The 18,082-nt window shown below is 43.6% G+C and overlaps 1 protein-coding gene across 1 annotated transcript in view; it reads left to right on the plus strand.

Annotated features, from left to right (window-relative positions):
- SUCLG2 (succinate-CoA ligase GDP-forming subunit beta) overlaps positions 1–17,797 on the plus strand; it is a 289,573-nt gene extending 271,776 nt beyond the window's left edge. Inside the window, exon 11 of the mRNA XM_047747177.1 lies at positions 16,724–17,797. Coding sequence (XP_047603133.1) covers positions 16,724–16,839 — 116 coding nt within the window. The 3' untranslated portion in view covers positions 16,840–17,797. The remainder of the gene's footprint in view (positions 1–16,723) is intronic.
- Positions 17,798–18,082: the final 285 nt, after the last annotated feature.

The following is an 18,082-nucleotide window of genomic DNA, read 5'->3' on the forward strand; positions in this document are numbered from 1 at the left end:
AATGTGGCTGTCACAGTGTTTTCAGGGTCCAAGTGACCAGTAACCCTCAGGTTCTAAAAGTCAGCACCGATTGTGTTCTTCAATGGGGAGCAAGTCTCTTTAAACAGATTAGACTCGTGTCTATTGCTTAGAAATGAGTGTATACTTTGGTGGGCTCCTTCTTTCTTGTGATCCCCTGTATGCTTGAATGGTTCAGCAGAGGCCTATAATCATGTGTTGTGAGTGCATTCATAGAAAAGAAAGTTACCCCACTTTACTTTTCTACTTCACTATTTTTTTCTTAACAAGGAGCATTTCTCTTATTTTCACACTGCACTTAGTGTTCCAAAAGTATTAAATGACCCCTCTCCTATATCCATATTTTGTGTTTCTGGATAATACACATGCTGAACTAAGCAAAATACCACATCTGATATTTTTTCCTCTAATAATCTCTGTTGCCTGCCTCAGAGGTCTATCTGAGTTACTAGGAAGATGCTTTACAATTTCTCAGTTTGTTAGACAATCAGATTTGTATCTTTTAAGTTAGTGCACTTCCAAAATAGATGCTTGTGGGTTTTTTAAATCATTAATTAGCATAGTAAATACTATGTTTGGGTCACTGAGCTTTAGATATTAAGTAGGATGTGTAGATATAGAAACAGCCATGTTAGTTATTAGATAAATGGGGAAACACAACAAAAAGAAAAAAAATGAACAATACAAAATAATAGATACAAAATGTTAATGGGTGTTGGCCCTAGTAGACTGCTTCTGTCTTAGTTGCGGTAGCCATTGGGGCATCCCAGAGAGCCACCAGCATGGCCTGTGCAGTCTGCAAATATCAATACCTTGCAGTGTCCACCATGCAGTGTACCATGGAGAACTGAATGTGATGATTTGAGATGAACTCAAAAAGAATACTGTTCCCCCAAATTTATGTAGACTAAAAATATCCTTGGTGACCTTGTTGCCCCTCCTCTCGTTCCTTGGAATGACCCCTATCCCGTAAGAAACATCAAGGGCCTTTTATCAAGATACCAAAAGCAGGAGAGCTTTCAACATTTCTGGAGTCCTACTGGTGTTCATTTCTTCCTTTTGTGTGAAAAATGTGTCTCACACTCAACATGGTTTGTATCAAGGTCACTAATCTCCATATGTGATTTCTGGGAAACCAACAGCCCACACCAAATCAGACCTGTCCCCATGTTGTGTTGGTACAAGAGAAAAGCAAAGAATTCTGCTTTAATTCTGCTCTTGACACTAATCAGAAGTAACAAAATGAAGAAAATCCATGACGGTATTACCCCTGAAGGCCCTGTAAAAGGAACTAAATAAAAACCAAGCCAGTGCTCTTTATGTTAAGGGAGTGGAGACTTCTGTAAAATGTGTCCCTTAAGCTGAGTGCCTGTGTAGCTCAGCCCACTTTCTTGGCATAGTCTCCTTTTTAAGCTTATTCAACATTGACAACTATAATTATAGTACATTTAGAGATGTGAGTTAGCAGAGAGATATTATAAAAGGAGAGTTTCCAATATGAGCATGGAAATAAGTAAGATTTGAATCATTGGAAAGGAAAGGGGAGGGAATTTGGTAAAGAATCAGAAGCAAGGCATGAGATCTATTCCATACTTGACGGTACTGGGACCATACATAATAGTGGTATAACCTGAAACCGAGGACCTGGGTAGATCAGAAGGCTGTGCCAGAGAGCGTAATGGCTTTGCAACAACATAGTATGGCTAAAACAAACTGAGGGTTTTGGAGGGGAGGGGGGTAGGGGGTTGGTGAGCCTGGTGGTGGGTATTATGGAGGGCACATATTGCATGGAGCACTGGGTGTGGTGCATAAACAATGAATTTTGGGACACTGAAAAAAAATAAAATTAAAAAAAAAAAAAAACAGGGGCGTCTGGGTGGCTCAGTGGGTTAAAGCCTCTGCCTTTGCTCAGGTCATGATCCCAGGGTCCTGGGATCGAGCCCTGAATAGGGCTCTCTGATTAGCAGGGACCCTGCTTCCTCCTCTCTCTCTCTCTCTCTCTGCCTACCTCTCTGCCTACTTGGGATCTCTGTCAAATTTAAAAAAAAAAAAAAAATCTTTAAAAACAAAAAGTTGAAATCATGTCCGTAGTCAGAGTCTACAACATTAGCTGGAAACTAAAAACCCAGACAGGTTTGCCATGTAGAAGTAAAAGTCTAGTAGACAACAGCAGAGATAGGAAAGGAAATGAGAGAAAAAAAGAGGGACATTGGGTTTTAAATCTAATGACCAGGAGAATGAAGGATGGCACGGTTGATGGACTGCAAGTCAGAAGTGGGAACTCGCTAGAGAGAATGGGAAAGTATTACGTTGTGGTATAGTCATCCTTAGTTGAGATAAGCCTGTAACATCAGATGGGACACATGTGGAGGTACAGAGGGAGGAATTTGGGGAGTGATCCAAGGAGAAACGTGATAGAAAAATGGGTAGGTCAACCCATTTTGAAGTCCCTCCGTAAACCACACTCAGATCTTGCTGTCTTAGAAATTGTTCTCCTGCAGTACAGCTTAGTTAAAGGAGAAACCAACCCAAACCAAAAATGTCCCGTCACAGGAAGTCTTGTTCTCAGCACTTCCAATGGGGAACAGTTGCTAACTACTGGGACCTTTGGAGGAATTTCTCTGTACTCCATATAGATTTTTCATTAGGTTTCTCTGGGTTAGAACACAAATTCTCCTCCCACAAATGTCTGTGCATTCAGCTACACTTTACCCAACCTTAGTGCATGACATGGATCCTTTTTTCTGAACAAACAACTCGTCTGTGAAGAGTCAGGAACATTCTGACAATTCTAGTGGTAGTTGCTATTTAACCTGATTTAACACTGATATTTTCTGTTTTAACTGATGAATTTTTCAATTATATTTATTCATATTCATATTAAAATTGGTTCACATCCCCAGAATGTGCACCATCATCCAGCTAGCAAAAGGGAGATGGGAAAAGGTGCCCATCATCCCAGCCTCTGTGCTAAAGCCCAGTGACACATGAAAGAAAACTAAGCGTGGCAGACAAATCTACATGGGGTCTGAATTACAATAATAAATAAGTGTTATTGCTAACATTTGTTAACTTGCTCAGTTTCAGACACTCTGACACATGGCTATATAGTCTAAACAAATGACAAATTTTTAATGACCAAGATAACAGGCATTTCAGAAACCAATAACAGGTTTTGTTAGTAGCATCTACTTCCTATAAATAAAGGAGCTAGTTTTTCTTGCTTGCGAAATGGCCACTTGGAAGATCCAAGATCCTTGCCATAATTCTCATTAATCTGTGACCTGTATTTTCGAGACTCTGTTGCTACACACAGTGTATTAGAAATGTTTGGATGAAAGAAGTTTTAATTAATCAAATGAGACTTGATTTAGTGGGATTTTGCGGACAAATCTTTGTTCTCAGCTGTATAAGTACAGCTTGTTTTACCAGTGGGTAAGGAAAGGCTTACTCTCCTCTTTGAAAATGGTAATTTTATAATTCCATGTATTTACTTGCCTTATCACAACAGAACTCACCAGCTGAGACACAGGATTATTTGTATATAAAAGACTCCTAGGTAAATCGAGCAGTTGCATTTTGGGGGGGAGCGGGTTAGTTTTTGTACACAGTTGTTTCTAGCATGAATAAAGAACAAATAATCTGAGACATTTTTTTACCCCTCTTTAACTTGTATATAAACTTGGCACAAAAGTTACCTGGATGGTTAATGTAGCCCAACCCATGACAAGTTTGAAAAATGTACAGACATTTATTAACACCTTCGTGTACTCAGCATGCAAGGTGTTTTAGCCAAAGCTTTGGGTTTTGTATGGGCAGTTTTACTGTTCTAGATCAGGGCCTGCCAATACCTTTAGAGAACTTTTCCCAAAAAAAATTCATTTTTCCTTATTGTCCCATTTAAATCTGCAGCAAACTTCTTTTTTTTTTTTTTAAGATTCTGTTTATTTATTTGACAGAGAGAGAGAGCACAAGCAGGCAGAGCTGCAGGCAATGGGAGAGAGAGAAGCAGACTCCCCACTGAACAGGGAGCCTGATGTGGGACTCGATCCCAGGACCCTGGGATCATGACGTGAGCCGAAGGTGGACGCTTTACCGACCGAGCCACCCAGGCACCCCTGCAGCAAACTTCTATATCTCAAATAAGTCTGAAGAGAAATTTGCTTTTCTCTCAGGTGTTCCTTATGATTCCAAGTTAAGCCATAAACAATAATGAGCCTAGATGATTGGTAGATTGGATTCTTTTTTTCTTAGCCAAGTCTTTCCAGTTTGGTTCTTCCATATAGTACCAAATGGTTTGTTTCAGCAACATAAACATTTTGCTTCTCTTTTGACAAATAATCTTTCAAAACAAGAGTCCCTTGTGGCTCCCTTCCTTATCCTTGTCAGTCTCTCTAAATGTGCCCTTAACTCTCTTTACAGTTGTTGAGAACATAAACATCTCTCAGTCAGAAACTTTGTATCCTGTTTCTTTTACTTTCTGGATCAAGGCACTAGCACCTTGTGGGCAGGTGTGGACAGGTCCTTATTGTTGATCTCTGCCATACTGACGAGTTGGAGCCCCAGTCAGAGCAAAGCACATCAAGTTTCTTTCTTAGCACAGACACAGTAAAGTCTCTACATGATGCTTTGGTCTGCCCAAGGGGAAAACAAACCTCGAAGATTAAAGCGTTCAGGGAGTGTTCACTTGTGTCTCCACACACTTGGTGGCGTCCATTCTGCGAGTCTTCGGTGATTATGAGGGGGTGAGACCAAGAGGAGGGCGGCCATTATTCCTCTAACTCCTGTCAGACTGCTGTGGCTGACTAGCTGGAGAAAGTTTTTGTTCAGGGTTTGCTGCTTCCCCTCAGAGTCAGCGGAGAATAAGGGACCGCTGGCTGAGTGGGGGCATGATCCCGGGCGGAGTGAGTGTGGATGCCCAGCAGCGCCCAGGGGTTGGCTCTCTGTCCCTGGCCTCTTTGCACATTTCCCAACAGTTGCTCAGCACCGAGTTTTTTATCTTCTCTTCCTTGCTCTATCCCTCTTCTCTTTTAAGGCAAGGTAGACCTGTTCTCCCCCCTCGGCTCCCAGCCTCCCCGAACAGGCCTTTCCCTGCTCTCCACTCCTCCATTCGTTCTGTGGTTGGTCCATGGAATGTGGCTCCAGGAGGGACCATATCTTCTTGGCCAGTGTGCGTCTCTTTTCCTTTCTGTTTGATCCTCATTCTCCTTTCTGTCCCCAATTTCTGCACACTCTTTTCCTCCCCTTGCTTTCTCTTCATCTCCTTCCTCCTTCACTGTGCCCCATGGATACACCTTTTCTAAGATCTGATTTCACTTCCTGTGGATGTCTGTTACCTCTCCTCCTTCCAGTCACTGGCATCTTCTCCCTGAGTACCCTCCTTAGTGTTAAATTCATCAGCAGCAGTATTAAACCAGAGGACACACTGGAGAAAACCCTGCTCTGTCGTTGAGCCTTAAATCTTCTCATTGTCTAAATCAATAAACACTTCTGAATGTTTAAACTTTGCTGCACTTAAATATTACACCAAGTCTCATAGGACCTAACCTAAGGTATTAGGGCAGTGATAGCTTTTTAGATAGAATATTTAAGTTTCCAGACAATCCACTAGATATGGCACTTCGAATCTTCATTTTACTTCTAGATGGTTCACGTGAGTAGCTGAAATGTTTGCCATGTTGGACATCTGCTGCCTTACACAAGAAAAAGTTACTCAGCACCCCTTAGCAAGGTAGGCATCCAACTGGTCCATGTTGTTGGGGTCTTTCAGGAGACCCAATGGCTCCTTCCCCATCTGGGGAATCTGGTGAGAAATATGACAGAGGTCTAAGAGACCAAAATATCACTTTCATTACTGATGAAGGCAAAGGTGCACCTTATATACTGAGCATGATCTTTCTTAATCTGAACCCCAGACACACCCAGTCACAGGCACCACGGACCCAGAGGGGAAGTCTGGGCCCCCTGGGAGAGCGCAGTCCAAAGGAAAGGCAGTGGAAGTGGCTGGGCTACTCATGCTTCTTTCTCCTTTCAGACATTCCAGTCAGAGAAGTGTCTCCACTGCTAGCGCAGAGCCAGTGGTAGTCAGAGGTGAGACCCACAGTGTTATGCTCTGCTTGGAAGGAGATGTGCCTCTGATGCACACCCAGTGACCAGTCTTCCCTGGGCGTGAGCTGCGTTTTGGTCAGGTGGCCACCTCAGTCTAGCCAGTGGTCCTTCCCTCAGGAACAGGAGCCTGACATTGTTTCTGCGGGGCACTCGTAATGACGAGGGGTTCTAGAGCATGGCCGGCCTGGGGACCAGCATAGCCTAAGTCCTGCACATCACGACACCACCATCCACTTTGTGGGTGTTTTCTGAGTGATCAGTCAGTTCATTTCTTCATGCTCAGTTTCCGTATATAACACTTGAAAGTCGTATTTGATCGGCCACCAAAGAGAAAGAGAACACACTGCGATGAGGAGAGGGACACCCTGGTAGATTCTGTCTGACCTACGTTAGAGGTAGCAGGTGGTCCTCTTAATAAGACTGTCCCGGAGAGTACCACATTGAGGCTGGCCAAAGACAGAGCTATCTAGGAGGAAAGACTCCGCTCGAATGTTCGAGAACAGGCAGGACAAATAGCTTTCATCTCCAGCCCCCTTCTCTTTATTGGCAGTGACCGCCTGCAGTGCCGTACCAAGAAAGATGTTGAGACTATACCCCAGCTCAGTAGCAAAGAGCTCTGTGGTCATTGTCTTCCACAGAGGTGAGAACGAAGAGTGGGAGCTCTCGAGCCAAGCGCCAGCCACTGCAAGTCCAGCTGCCTGCTGCATCAGAAGCAGGAAGTGGGGGCTGCCGGCTGCAAAGGCGTGAGATGAGCCTGGGTTCGCGAATGCCACAGCCACAAGGCCAAAAATGTGGACTGTAGACAGCAAAGGTCTGCAGACTTTTTCTGTAAGTGGCCAAATTTTAGGCTTTGTGGGCCACGTATTCCCCATTGCAATCACTCACCTCTGCCATGTAGCACAGAAGCAGTGTAGACAATATAGAAAGGAACGGGCATAGCTCTGCCACAGTAAATCATCGTTCAGAGACAGACAGTGGGGCCTAAGTTGCATCCTGGTGTGGGTAAAGAAGAGGCCAGCAGCAAGACCTAGAATTCTGGAAATGCCTCATGGTCTCTGAGTCTAAAGCCCTCTCCATCCTCAGCTCTGAATGGTTTTGTAAAAGTTGAGAAAGATTTGGGCTCTAAGAGTAATTTCTCAAGGACCAGATTAGCAGTGAGATCTCTCAGTTGTTCCCCCATGCAGGTACAGAATCATGGGCAGTGATGCACTGATGTCCCTTCTCAAGCAGCCGTGGAGTTCCAGAAATCAGGATTCCAGACAGAAGTCTCACACCACCAAAATTACCTTCGAAAATTCCTGAAATCACCCATGTGTTAGAATATACGTGAGTTGAAAGCCATGAGGTAGACTGAATAAAGGTACGAAGGGGAGCTCCATGCAGATGCTTAGGTATATAGAACACCCCTTCTTTACAAGAATGGCCCTATTCCTAGTAGGTACAGAATTTTACAGCATTCTTGCTTGCCAGAGGATTCATTCGGTTCCAGTTTAATAGTAAGCCTCCCAGGGGTGCCTGGGTGGCTCAGTGGCTTAAGCCTCTGCCTTGGGTTCAGGTCATGATCTCAGGATCCTGGAATCGAGTCCCACTTCAGGCTCTCTGCTCAGCAGGGAGACTGCTTCCCCCTCTCTCTCTGCCTGCTCTCTGCCTCCTTGTGATCTCTCTTTCTCTCTCTGTCAAATAAATAAATAAAATTTAAAAAATAAGTAAAAATAGTAAGCCTCCCGTACCAACATATTTTAGATGTTGCCTTTTTGGACAGCTAACATAGTTGAAAGCAAAAGCATCAGCAGCTCACATGAGCCCTTGATGGATATATATTAGAGTTGGTCCACACCCTCGCTAGCACAATCCTAAGTCCGTGCATACCAGCCTCACAACCCGGCGATCGGCTCCCTGTCACTACAAGCAGTGGCTCCATCTGGCCTCTTGAGAACACTTGTCACACTCACACCCTCAGCAGTGGTTTCTTTTTGCCGCAGCAGAAGAAATTATCGAGGAATATAGGGGTATACAAGATAGAGTCCTATAGGGTATCTTAGTCGTTCTTGATTTTTCCAAAATGTGAAGGATACAAGGCATTTCTGTAAGATACTCATCCAACCACAGTAACTTCCCAAGGTCACTCAACTTCTCGTGACCAAACCAGATATAAAGTCTCAGTTTTCTCATCTGGACATGGAATAAACATACAGCAGTCTCATGCGGTTGTTGTAAGAAGCAGATGCGTTTTCAAATAACCTATACAGGCCCTGGCTCAGTAAACGTTAGCTGCCATCATTACCCGAGCTCTGATTCCGAACTCGACCGAGGGGGTTACTCTGGGGGCCTTGGCGACAGTGTGCCAAGCAAGGTGTGAGACGTGGGGAGCATGTCGGCTCAAACAGGGGAGGACTGCTGATGCAGCGGGACTCTACCCTGGACTCTCGATGAAGTATTCCATTTTTAACAGTACAGTAATAGGACAAAAGAGATGTGATAAGTTATCTAAATTTACATGTCACCAAGAAAATGGACCTCTTCTATCTGCTTGTCACTTGAAAGGAGAATAATGAAAGAGGATCAAGGGCAAAAGGACAGAGAACATTTTAGGAGGAATCTGCTGCTTTGTAGAATTGGGTTCGTTTCCACTGACCTCCTTTCTCCCCAGGACAGAGTGGGGAAGATTCCATTGCTTAGAGCCAGGGTCGAAGTATTGGAGGATTTATGGGCCGTGCTGACTCTGTCCCAGCAGCTCTGCCATCGACAATCTGCAAATGAATCACTTTGGCTGTAGGCCAGTGAAACTGTATTTATGGACACGGAAATTTGAATTTCATGTAATTTTCATGCATCAGAAAATATTATTCTTCTGATATTTTTTCCCTATTTAAAAATGTAAAAACTATTCTTAGCTGATTTAGAACTGCCCTGACTTAGAACACCAGGCCGAGAGGCAAACCTGTCGTGGCTCACTGGTAATTTGACCTGAGCAAATCATTTAATGTTTCTGGGCCTCAGTTTCCTCTAGTGAAAACAAGAGATTTGTCCTAAGGGATAATTAGGATTCTTTCTAGCACTAGAAGGTAAGGCTGTGTGGTTGTCCTGTGGCTATGTAGTCAGATAAACCTAGATTCTTAATCCTGGCTTAGCCTTTGACTTGCTGGGGGCATGGGGCAAGTTCCTAAGCTTCCCAGTTCCTCAATTATCTCATCTGTAAAATGGGGATTAAAAACAAGGTCTTCTTGGTGCCTGGGTAGCTCAGTCAGTTAAGTGGCTTCCTTCGGCTCAGGTCATGATCCCAGGGTCCTGGCATCAAGCTCCACATATGGCTCCCTGCTCAGCAGGGAGCCTGCTTCTCCCTCTCACTCTGCCTGCTTATGCTCTGTATCTCTCTGTCAAATAAATAAATAGAATCTAAAATGCAAAACAACAAGGTCTTCTTTAAGGTTGCTAATGGTTGAAGTAATACGATAATTGTGAACCCTTTAACTCATGTACCCAACAGACATTAATTGCACCTAGTGTATATTCAGTAAGTGCCAACTATTGCTTTCTTAAAAAAAAAAAAAAAAAAAAAAAGCCCAGCTCCCATACTCATCCAGACTGGAGAGTAGTTTTCTTCACAGCCCTGTGATAAGCCTGACTGGGGGCGGGGGGCGGCCTACCTTTTAAACAAAACCCAGTAATTTCTGTCCAGTGTTACCTTCTCTTGCAAGTATTGGAAGCAAAGAATAGATTTTGATGAATTAACCTTGCGTCTCTGTTTACAGCTCTCTCACTCCACCTGCTGGCAGGAAGTCAGTGGTAAAACATGCACCAGTGGAGACTTAAAAATTTAATAATTATTCTTTTTATAATATCCTCTGCCAGTAGACGGAGATTTCATTATCAAACCATTCCCGTTTGATTCTCTGTGCATTGCCATTTTTAAGGCATCGGGCAGATTTGAAAAGCTTAGCAGCTTTTCAGCAAGCAGATGTTAAGAAGTGCTTGAAGTTGAACAAGTGTGAGTCAATCAGTTATCTCTTTAGGTGGTTATTAAAACTGTTGTCCTGCAGCCTCATTGAAAAGCAATGCAGCACTTAATAAATATTAGAGGATGTCAGCAGCACTATTTAAATGTGGGGAAGAGATCAATTCCCTTTGTAGTTGGGTACACAGGCATAAACACTATCTTTGGAACTCTTAATTCTGTGTTGGAGTTTAAAGCAGCTATGGTGGTTTCTATTTAGAAATAAAGACAAGGAAGGGGATGGGGAGCAGGTGTCAGCCACCTGCTGAATCAAGAAGAAACCAACCTTGAATATTCAAAAGAGCAGCGTCGATGAAAGGAACCCACACATCAGCAAACATCTGCCCAAGGCTCCCCCTGTTTTTCTTTTCCAATGATCTCCTTTCGACGCTGCTAGTGTTCTTTTTGACCCTCTTCTCTGTGTGTTCCCACTTTCCCCTTGGAGCTGCTCTCTCGCAGTAATGAGGGAAGCAGGGTATGTGGGCAAAAAGACAGAAGGGTCCAGGGAGAAACCAGCCTGGGTGCTGGGACATAGTGCTGGCAGGATCAGGATAGAGGCTGCTGCACTGGGGACTTGATGGGCTCAGTTTACCCTTGCTCTCTGTATCTGACTCTTGTCTATACCTCTTTATTTTCATGTGTCTGTCTCTCTGGGTTATTCCTCATGACTCTCTCTTTCCCCTCCCTCCCACTAACTCCTTTCTGTTCCCCCCCTCCTCCCCTTCCCTCTCCTTTCTCCTTTTTCTCCTTCTCTTCTTCCTTCCTTTCCCTGTCCCTCCCTTGCACATGCTGGGGTTCTGAGTATGCCTAGCCTGTACTTAACAATTAAGGCTATAATTAAAGTGTAACTGCAAGCATAATTAAAATTCACTTTAATGGAGCCTGGAATTATGAAGCAATTAGGCATTTTGATACGGCCCTGTAGGAACAGCTGGAAGGAGAGAACGGCCCATTTTCCTGAGGGCCATTCCACCCCTCTCTTCTGGCCCCACCCCCTAGTTGTTAACCTTGAGCAAGAGGGTGGCGGGAGGCCAGGCTGAAGGGAAGCAGAGCTGCTGGGCCAAAGGAGGGGCAGTAGCTTGAAGTCCTCCAGGCACTCAGCCAGCCTGCTGCTTCTCGGCGCTTTTTTGAGAAGGAGGCCACTACAGAAGCCGAGAAACTTGGGAACAGTTGCGCCTTATTTTCAGGTGGTTTGGGGCTTCTCTTTCAATGCTAGTAGTTATTTGGGGGCTATCAGGCCAGCAAAGTGATCCGAAAAGCACCTTCCCACACCTCACCTCCTGAAGCACACTTGCCATCTATGAGTCTGTCCGTCGTCATTCTGTCTATCAACAAGCAGGTGTTTTGTAACCGCTGCTGCGCCGAGTTCGGAGAGATCCTGGTGGGCCAGCCTGACACCGTGTCCGCCCCCGCGAAGCTTGTGTTTGGTAGGCAAGAGAGAGATGTTAGTGAGCAATCCCAGTAGTGCTATGATTCTGGATGTACAAGGTACTGTAGAAGCTCTTTGACAAGCCCCTGCTCTCATTTGAGTGTTGGGGGAGTGGTGACAAGGAAGGCGTCCCCAACAAAGTGCCATTTAAACAGGTATCTCACAAACGTTTGGGTGTCAGCCGAGCAGAAAGAAGGCAAGAGTTCTAGGTGGAGGACTCAAGGCCAATGGCCCGGCATTTCTGCAGTTCAGAATTTCTACTTCAGTCATGTTTCCCCTTTCGGAATACCTGGTGCTAAGTTGTGTCCTGAACAAGGCGTTAGTTAAGGAACTGACTTAGTCAGGTTTCTTGGTTGCAAGGAAGAGAGACTAGTTCAAATAGTATCAAAAACCTAAAATGGTCAAGAGCTGGTTTCATCCATAGCCATGGAAAGGAATACAGTTCTCAGAGTGGAAGGGAGCCAGGATGCAGCTGGCCCCCAGGAGGAGGAAGCTGGGGCGTGGAGGCCATCCTCCGGAGCATCCCTCCAGCAGCCTGTGCCCCTGACAGCACTCCTTTCTGCATGTTTGCACTGCCTTCCTCTCGCATGCTTATTACTTAGAGCTGTGTATGTCCTCTCGGGGCTGCCCCATTCTATTTCATGTATACTACCCATTCAGATTCTCAGCAAAGCAAATCTAAGTGGACAAGCTAATGACTATCATCTATATTTGGATCACCCTTAGATCAGGTGCAGTCATGCTGTGGGGACAGTCCACATCTGCCTCCAGGCAAAGAACACCACGTGGTCCCTCCTCTAGTAGGAGACTTGGGTAGGGTAGTACAGCCAGACAGGGAGGTTGGAAAAAACGAACACTTGAGTTGTACCTGATCCCTGCTCTTAAGTATCATTGAAGTTTAGATGATCTCATGCATGGGAAAGTGCTACAGATTTTAAATGTCAAACAGGAGTCACCAGGAAATCAAAAAACTGAGTGGGAAGAACAAAGGATTTTGAGACTGAATCCTGCCAATCACTAAGCCTCAGTGCCCTTGGCCAAAAAAGTAAACAAATGAATAAAAAGACCTCATTTATAAACACCTGACTCACAGGGTCTTTTAGAAACACGAAACTCACAAGTTCAAAGTCTCAAATAAAGTATTGTGGGAAGACTGAAAAACAAAGATTCTTTTTTTATTATCATCACTGTGATTACGATGATGATGATGTCATGTATTTATAAAAATTGTAAGAAGGGGTCATCCAAGGTTCAGCATCAATGTTTTAAGCATTAGGTCCAGAAGTCATTCAGACCAGTGCGAGATCAAGTTCAGTGTTGATTCCACTATTTCCTAGCTATTACTAGCCATGCTAGCTAGACTTTGACCTTTAACTTAATTGTGCCTCAGTCCTCCCCTCTGTAAAAGGAAAATACGAACAGTAGCTATCTCAGAGTTGCCATTGAGGAACAAATGAACTAATATACTTGGTTCCCTAGAATAATGCATGATGCCTGCTAAGTGAGAGCGGCTATTATGGCTTTTGTTAATGTTACCACCCCTACTGGCACTGCTGATTCTTGTACCAGTCCAGTCACACAGAGAGAGCTTGACAGGCTTGGGCAAGATCTGTGTGCACAGAACTCTCACCAAAGGAAGGTAGAGTCAGAGATGAGGAATGTTCAGGCAGGTGAACCTACATCTTGATGCATGTGGTTCTTGGGGGCTGTCTGTTGAGATTGGAGACGCTCTGAAGAGAAAGGAAAGAGGGAGGAGAGCCTTTTTTTTTTTAATCCTAATTTAGATTTCTCCCCTGGCAGAGAACTCTAGCCCATGTCTCTGCTGAAGGAGATAGAAATTTATATATTTAACTTTCATTGACCTTGTGGTCCAAAGACCAATTCCATTCTGTGTCAGTCAGGACTTTGCTTCACATCGTGTCATGATTCCATGAAAGTCCTATGCACAGATTAATGTCAGAATCCCTTAGCCTTGCATTGAACACCTGCCACAATCTGATCCTCTATCCTACTTGTCAACCTCCGGGACCTTGCCTGAAACTTTACCAAATGAATCAAAATGAACACTGAGGTTGTATTAATGAAACAATAAATCTTAATATCTGCATTAGTTAAGTAACAAATATGTAACAAATCGCCCTGAAATTTAACAGCTTAACACCAGGAAGGTTGTTGATAGTTTCTCTGGTAGCGAATCTGGGTGTGGCTTAGCTGGGTCCTTTGGCTCAAGGTCTCAAAGTGGCAGTCTAAGTGTCAGCCAGGGCTAGGGTCATGTCAGGACTCCTCTAGGGAAGGGTTGCTTCCAAACACACTCCTGTCGCTCTTGGCAGGATGCGGTACCTCGTGGGCTCTCAGACTGTAGGCCTCAGTTACTCCTTGGAGTTCAGCTGAAAAGCAGTCCTGGGTCCCGTCCTTGCTGACTTTTGCATAGGACAGTCCGCAGTATGGCAGTTGGCTTCATCAGAATGAACAAAGAGTCAGAGGGAGCAAGAAAGAAGACATGGGCTTTTGTGACTTAGTCCTAGAGGTGACCTTTCATCACTTTTGCTCTATTCTTATTCATTAGAAGCAAGTTGCTGGCTCCACCCACAGCCAAAGGGATTATACAGGGGCATGAGCACCCGGAGGTGGGGACTGATCATAGCAGAGCCACTTTTGGAAGCTGCCTACCACAATTTAAAAGTAACATGTCAGTTAAAGTAATGCTGGCTCCTGTAACAACAGAGAAATGCTGAAATGTGAGTCTTAACGTAATAGAACGTTCTTCCTCATTCATATAAAGGCTAAGGGGGTGAGTGAGTGGGGTGCTCTGCTCTACAGAATTATGATAGTATCCATGCTGAAGGAGTTGTTGCCATCTTCAAAAAGGTATCTTGGCTGACAATGTTCCAGAGTGCAGACAGGGAAAACTGGGTGACTACAGAGGCTCATATTGGCAACTTTCATAGGTGTGTGTTTCATGTCCACTCACATGCCCTTGGCCAGAACTCAGTCATGTGATACCACGTAGATGCAAGAAGCCCTGGGAAATGTAGTTCCTGGTTGGGCAGCTTCCTCCTGGCAACAGCTGTCCCATATAGAAGAGAAGCATGAAACTTTGGTGGACAGCCAGGCAAGTCTGCCACAGACGCGCAGACAGACATTTATGAAATCCTTTCACATGTATTATTCCATTTGCTTCTCATCACAATCTGTGCTATCAGCATTATTATTCTCATTTTAAAGAGGAGGAGAGGTGGGGCATGGGGGACAAAGGGAGAGGTAGAGAGAGAATTTTAAGCTGGCTGCTTTCCCAGCACAGAGCCCACGACGTAGGGCTGGATCTCACCACCCTGAGATCATGACCTGAGCCGAAATCAAGAGTTGGAACACTGAACCAACTGAGCCACCAAGGTGCCCCATTTTTGTCATTTTATAGACAGGAAGACAGATTGGTATATCTTTAGAACATGTAGACTTGTATAATTAGGGCAAGCAGAATTCAAGTTCTCATCTCTGTTGTGTCATCTGTGAAATAGGGACAGTAAGATCTAGGCACCATCATCGTAAAGATTTCATGTGCTGCTCACAAGTCATTTAGCATCATATCTGAAATATGAAAGTACTTAATGAGTATTAGTTATGGGGCAGATGATCCTAATGTTATGTCTGGAGATAAAGAAGTTGAGACTCAAAGGAGTTACACAACTAACGCACAACAGAGCCAGAATGAGAAGCTGGGGATCTTAGATAACAACTTTCCTACCTTTTGAGTCCTTGCTATCCACAGAGGCCATTCAGCAGATTGCTGTGGAAAACAGCAGTGAGTAAGCCTTGAACTAAAGATGCAGTGCCAAGTGTCCCCTTCCCCACAGCTGTGGGGACCCCAGGCTCCCAGGAGAATCAACACTGTGTCACCTTGCTAGCACAACTCTTCCTCTTTAACTCTGCCTTTGCCTCTTTGGATGAAGCATGCTGACCGAGTGCCTCCTTTTTATTTGTATGCGTAGGTCCTCCAAGGCCTATATTTCAAGGTCTTTGTTTATAAATAGGCTCTGTCTTGCTAACTAGATAGAAGCATAGGAAATGATGTAAGATGAGGTATTTCATTAGACTCTTAAATTTTATCACATTTCTCCTACGGGCTCATTTGCTCTGAAAGAACAGAGAAGCAGTTTGCATGCTAAACAGTCAGCTGCAGAAGCATACCTTTGGGCAAGGGGGTGGAAGGTAGCTTGGCCTGCAGAAGCTACAAATCCAGCAGGAGTGGGACACCGAGACACCCCCTCAGAGGCTGCAGTGCTCTTTTTGGGTCCTCTGCCCTTTCTGTCAGACAGAGTGGGGAGGAAGCAAGAACAGAGGTGTGGAATACTGTCCTTCCCAAAGCAGTAGACCAGTGCCATCAGTGGGTGGGTTCTCAAAACGTTAGCTGAGTGCCAACTCAGACCCTTCATTTCAAGAGGTCTTTAAGACAAATGACTTCTGGCATGGGCCAAACCTGCATGAAAGCCACTTGACTACAGATTATCAGCAAAAATTTCAGCTTTTATCAGTTAAAAAAAAAAAAAATCCATTGGTCTCACACAATTCCTATCTTTCATCTTGTTTTCTAGCAAGACCACCACTTGTTAGAGATCTTGCCACAACAACCTTGATTAAAACCTATAATTAATTCATTTCCTGGTGAAAAGCTAGGGATTGGTCAGTGCTTGCATCTTCTTGTGTTACTTTCAATATTCTGTACCGTCCATTCTTTTTCTTTAGATTCCTTATTCAGATTATTCAAGCAAGGGATGGATCCATTTCAGAGGATTTTCCTCTTGCAAACTAGTTGACTAAGTAGTCACTAGTTTTTCTTTGTTCACAGTCTTATAAGAATCTTGCAAATCATTATTTGCATTTTTTTAAATGCCAGAAAAAATATAGGTAGCATCTTTGTAATGCCAGGTATTTGAGATTAAAAGAGCAAACAAAACAAAACAAAAAAAAACATAAAACAAAAAAAGTATATTTGTCTTCTGAATATATGTAAATAGCTAAATCTGGATCCTAAGAAGCTGAAACTGAATTTAATTAAATTGTGTTCATGAGACCTAGGCATTGCACAATTTCTGCTCATAGGAAACTTCCCCGGGGCATCACCTCCAGTTTCATTTCAGTGACTCTTCGTACCCCCCCCAACCCCCACCTTCTAGGAACCAATGTCCACGAGGCCCAGAACATTCTCAATAACAGTGGACTCCCCATTACTTCGGCCGTCGACTTGGAGGATGCAGCCAAGAAGTCTGTGGCCAGCGTGGCCAAGAAATGACATCTCTGTCCTGACCCCTTGGAGGAAGAAGTCCATTTTGCCAGAAAAAGTAATGTTTTTGTCATCACTGTGAAGGAAATGATTATCCCATTGGGGGAAAAAGGAGAAAGGATGAGGCAGGGGATGAATCACTGTACCTAAGTTCTTAAATCTGCATTTCTGCGTTTTCTTGAATAAGACAGCTAGACAGCCAAATAATCTGATTTCCCTTAGAACCTTTATCCATGTCCTGTTCTCATACTTCTCCATCATGGTAAGCCTGCTCAGTAGGCATGTCTCACCAACTTTGGGGGAGCAGTCTGTTTGGCCAAACAGTGTGTGTATATACATAGAATTTGAGAACAGACCTTGGTTCATTTACAACAATTTTTAATTAAAAAAAAAATTGCATGCTGTAAAAAACTCAAGATTCCATTTGACAGACTATCAAAAAGGCACAGCTAAGACATTCAGAAGTGTTGTGCACACTGCAACAGCTTCTACGAGTTTCTAATTCCAATGCTTAGAAAATCCCTGAATGTTCCAAAACATACTATCGTACAGTAGATGATCCACATTAATATCCCACATGTGTATTGGACTGTTTGCCTTAATATTGAATATGCTGTTTACCTCACACTGAAAATCACAGCCAGAAGCCTTATTTGTGATTTTGGCATAGAAGGGTCTATTTCAATGTCAAAACTGAAGAATGCTGATTCTTATGGAAATCTCCATAATTAAGTCATTTCAAGACAAGACCGTGCTGAAGATCAAATTCTGTTGTGTTGGTATCTTTTCTCCCTCTCTTGTCCGTCCAGAATCTACCAGCTGGGAAAATGTAATTGAGAGAATGTGGCTTTTTCTCATAATGTCCATTTCTGTGGTGGGAAGGAATTTGAATTGAGTCTTTGTTTAAATTTTGGTAAATTTTTATCTGTACGCAAATTTAAATAAAATTATGTTTTTTAAGCTCTAAGGGCTGTGTATTTCTCATTTTAGTCTATTTCATTCCTCAAACAGTTTTTCTTTTACATCTTAGGTATGACTTCAAAATTAGAGAATTTGGGTTGTTCTGGGATTATTTCAGTTCCGTTCAACTTTGTCAACCACCATTTCTGTTAACAGATTTTGCAATGAAAGAATAAAAACTTTATATAAACCAGAAGCCCAGGTAAGTGTCACAGATGTCTAATGGGTTAAATTACGACTACAGCCTGCACAATGCTGAAGGAAATGTATACACGTAAACTTGTTCCATTTA

The sequence above is a fragment of the Lutra lutra genome, chromosome 1 (assembly GCF_902655055.1).
Source record: "Lutra lutra chromosome 1, mLutLut1.2, whole genome shotgun sequence".
Lineage (NCBI taxonomy): Eukaryota > Metazoa > Chordata > Mammalia > Carnivora > Mustelidae > Lutra > Lutra lutra.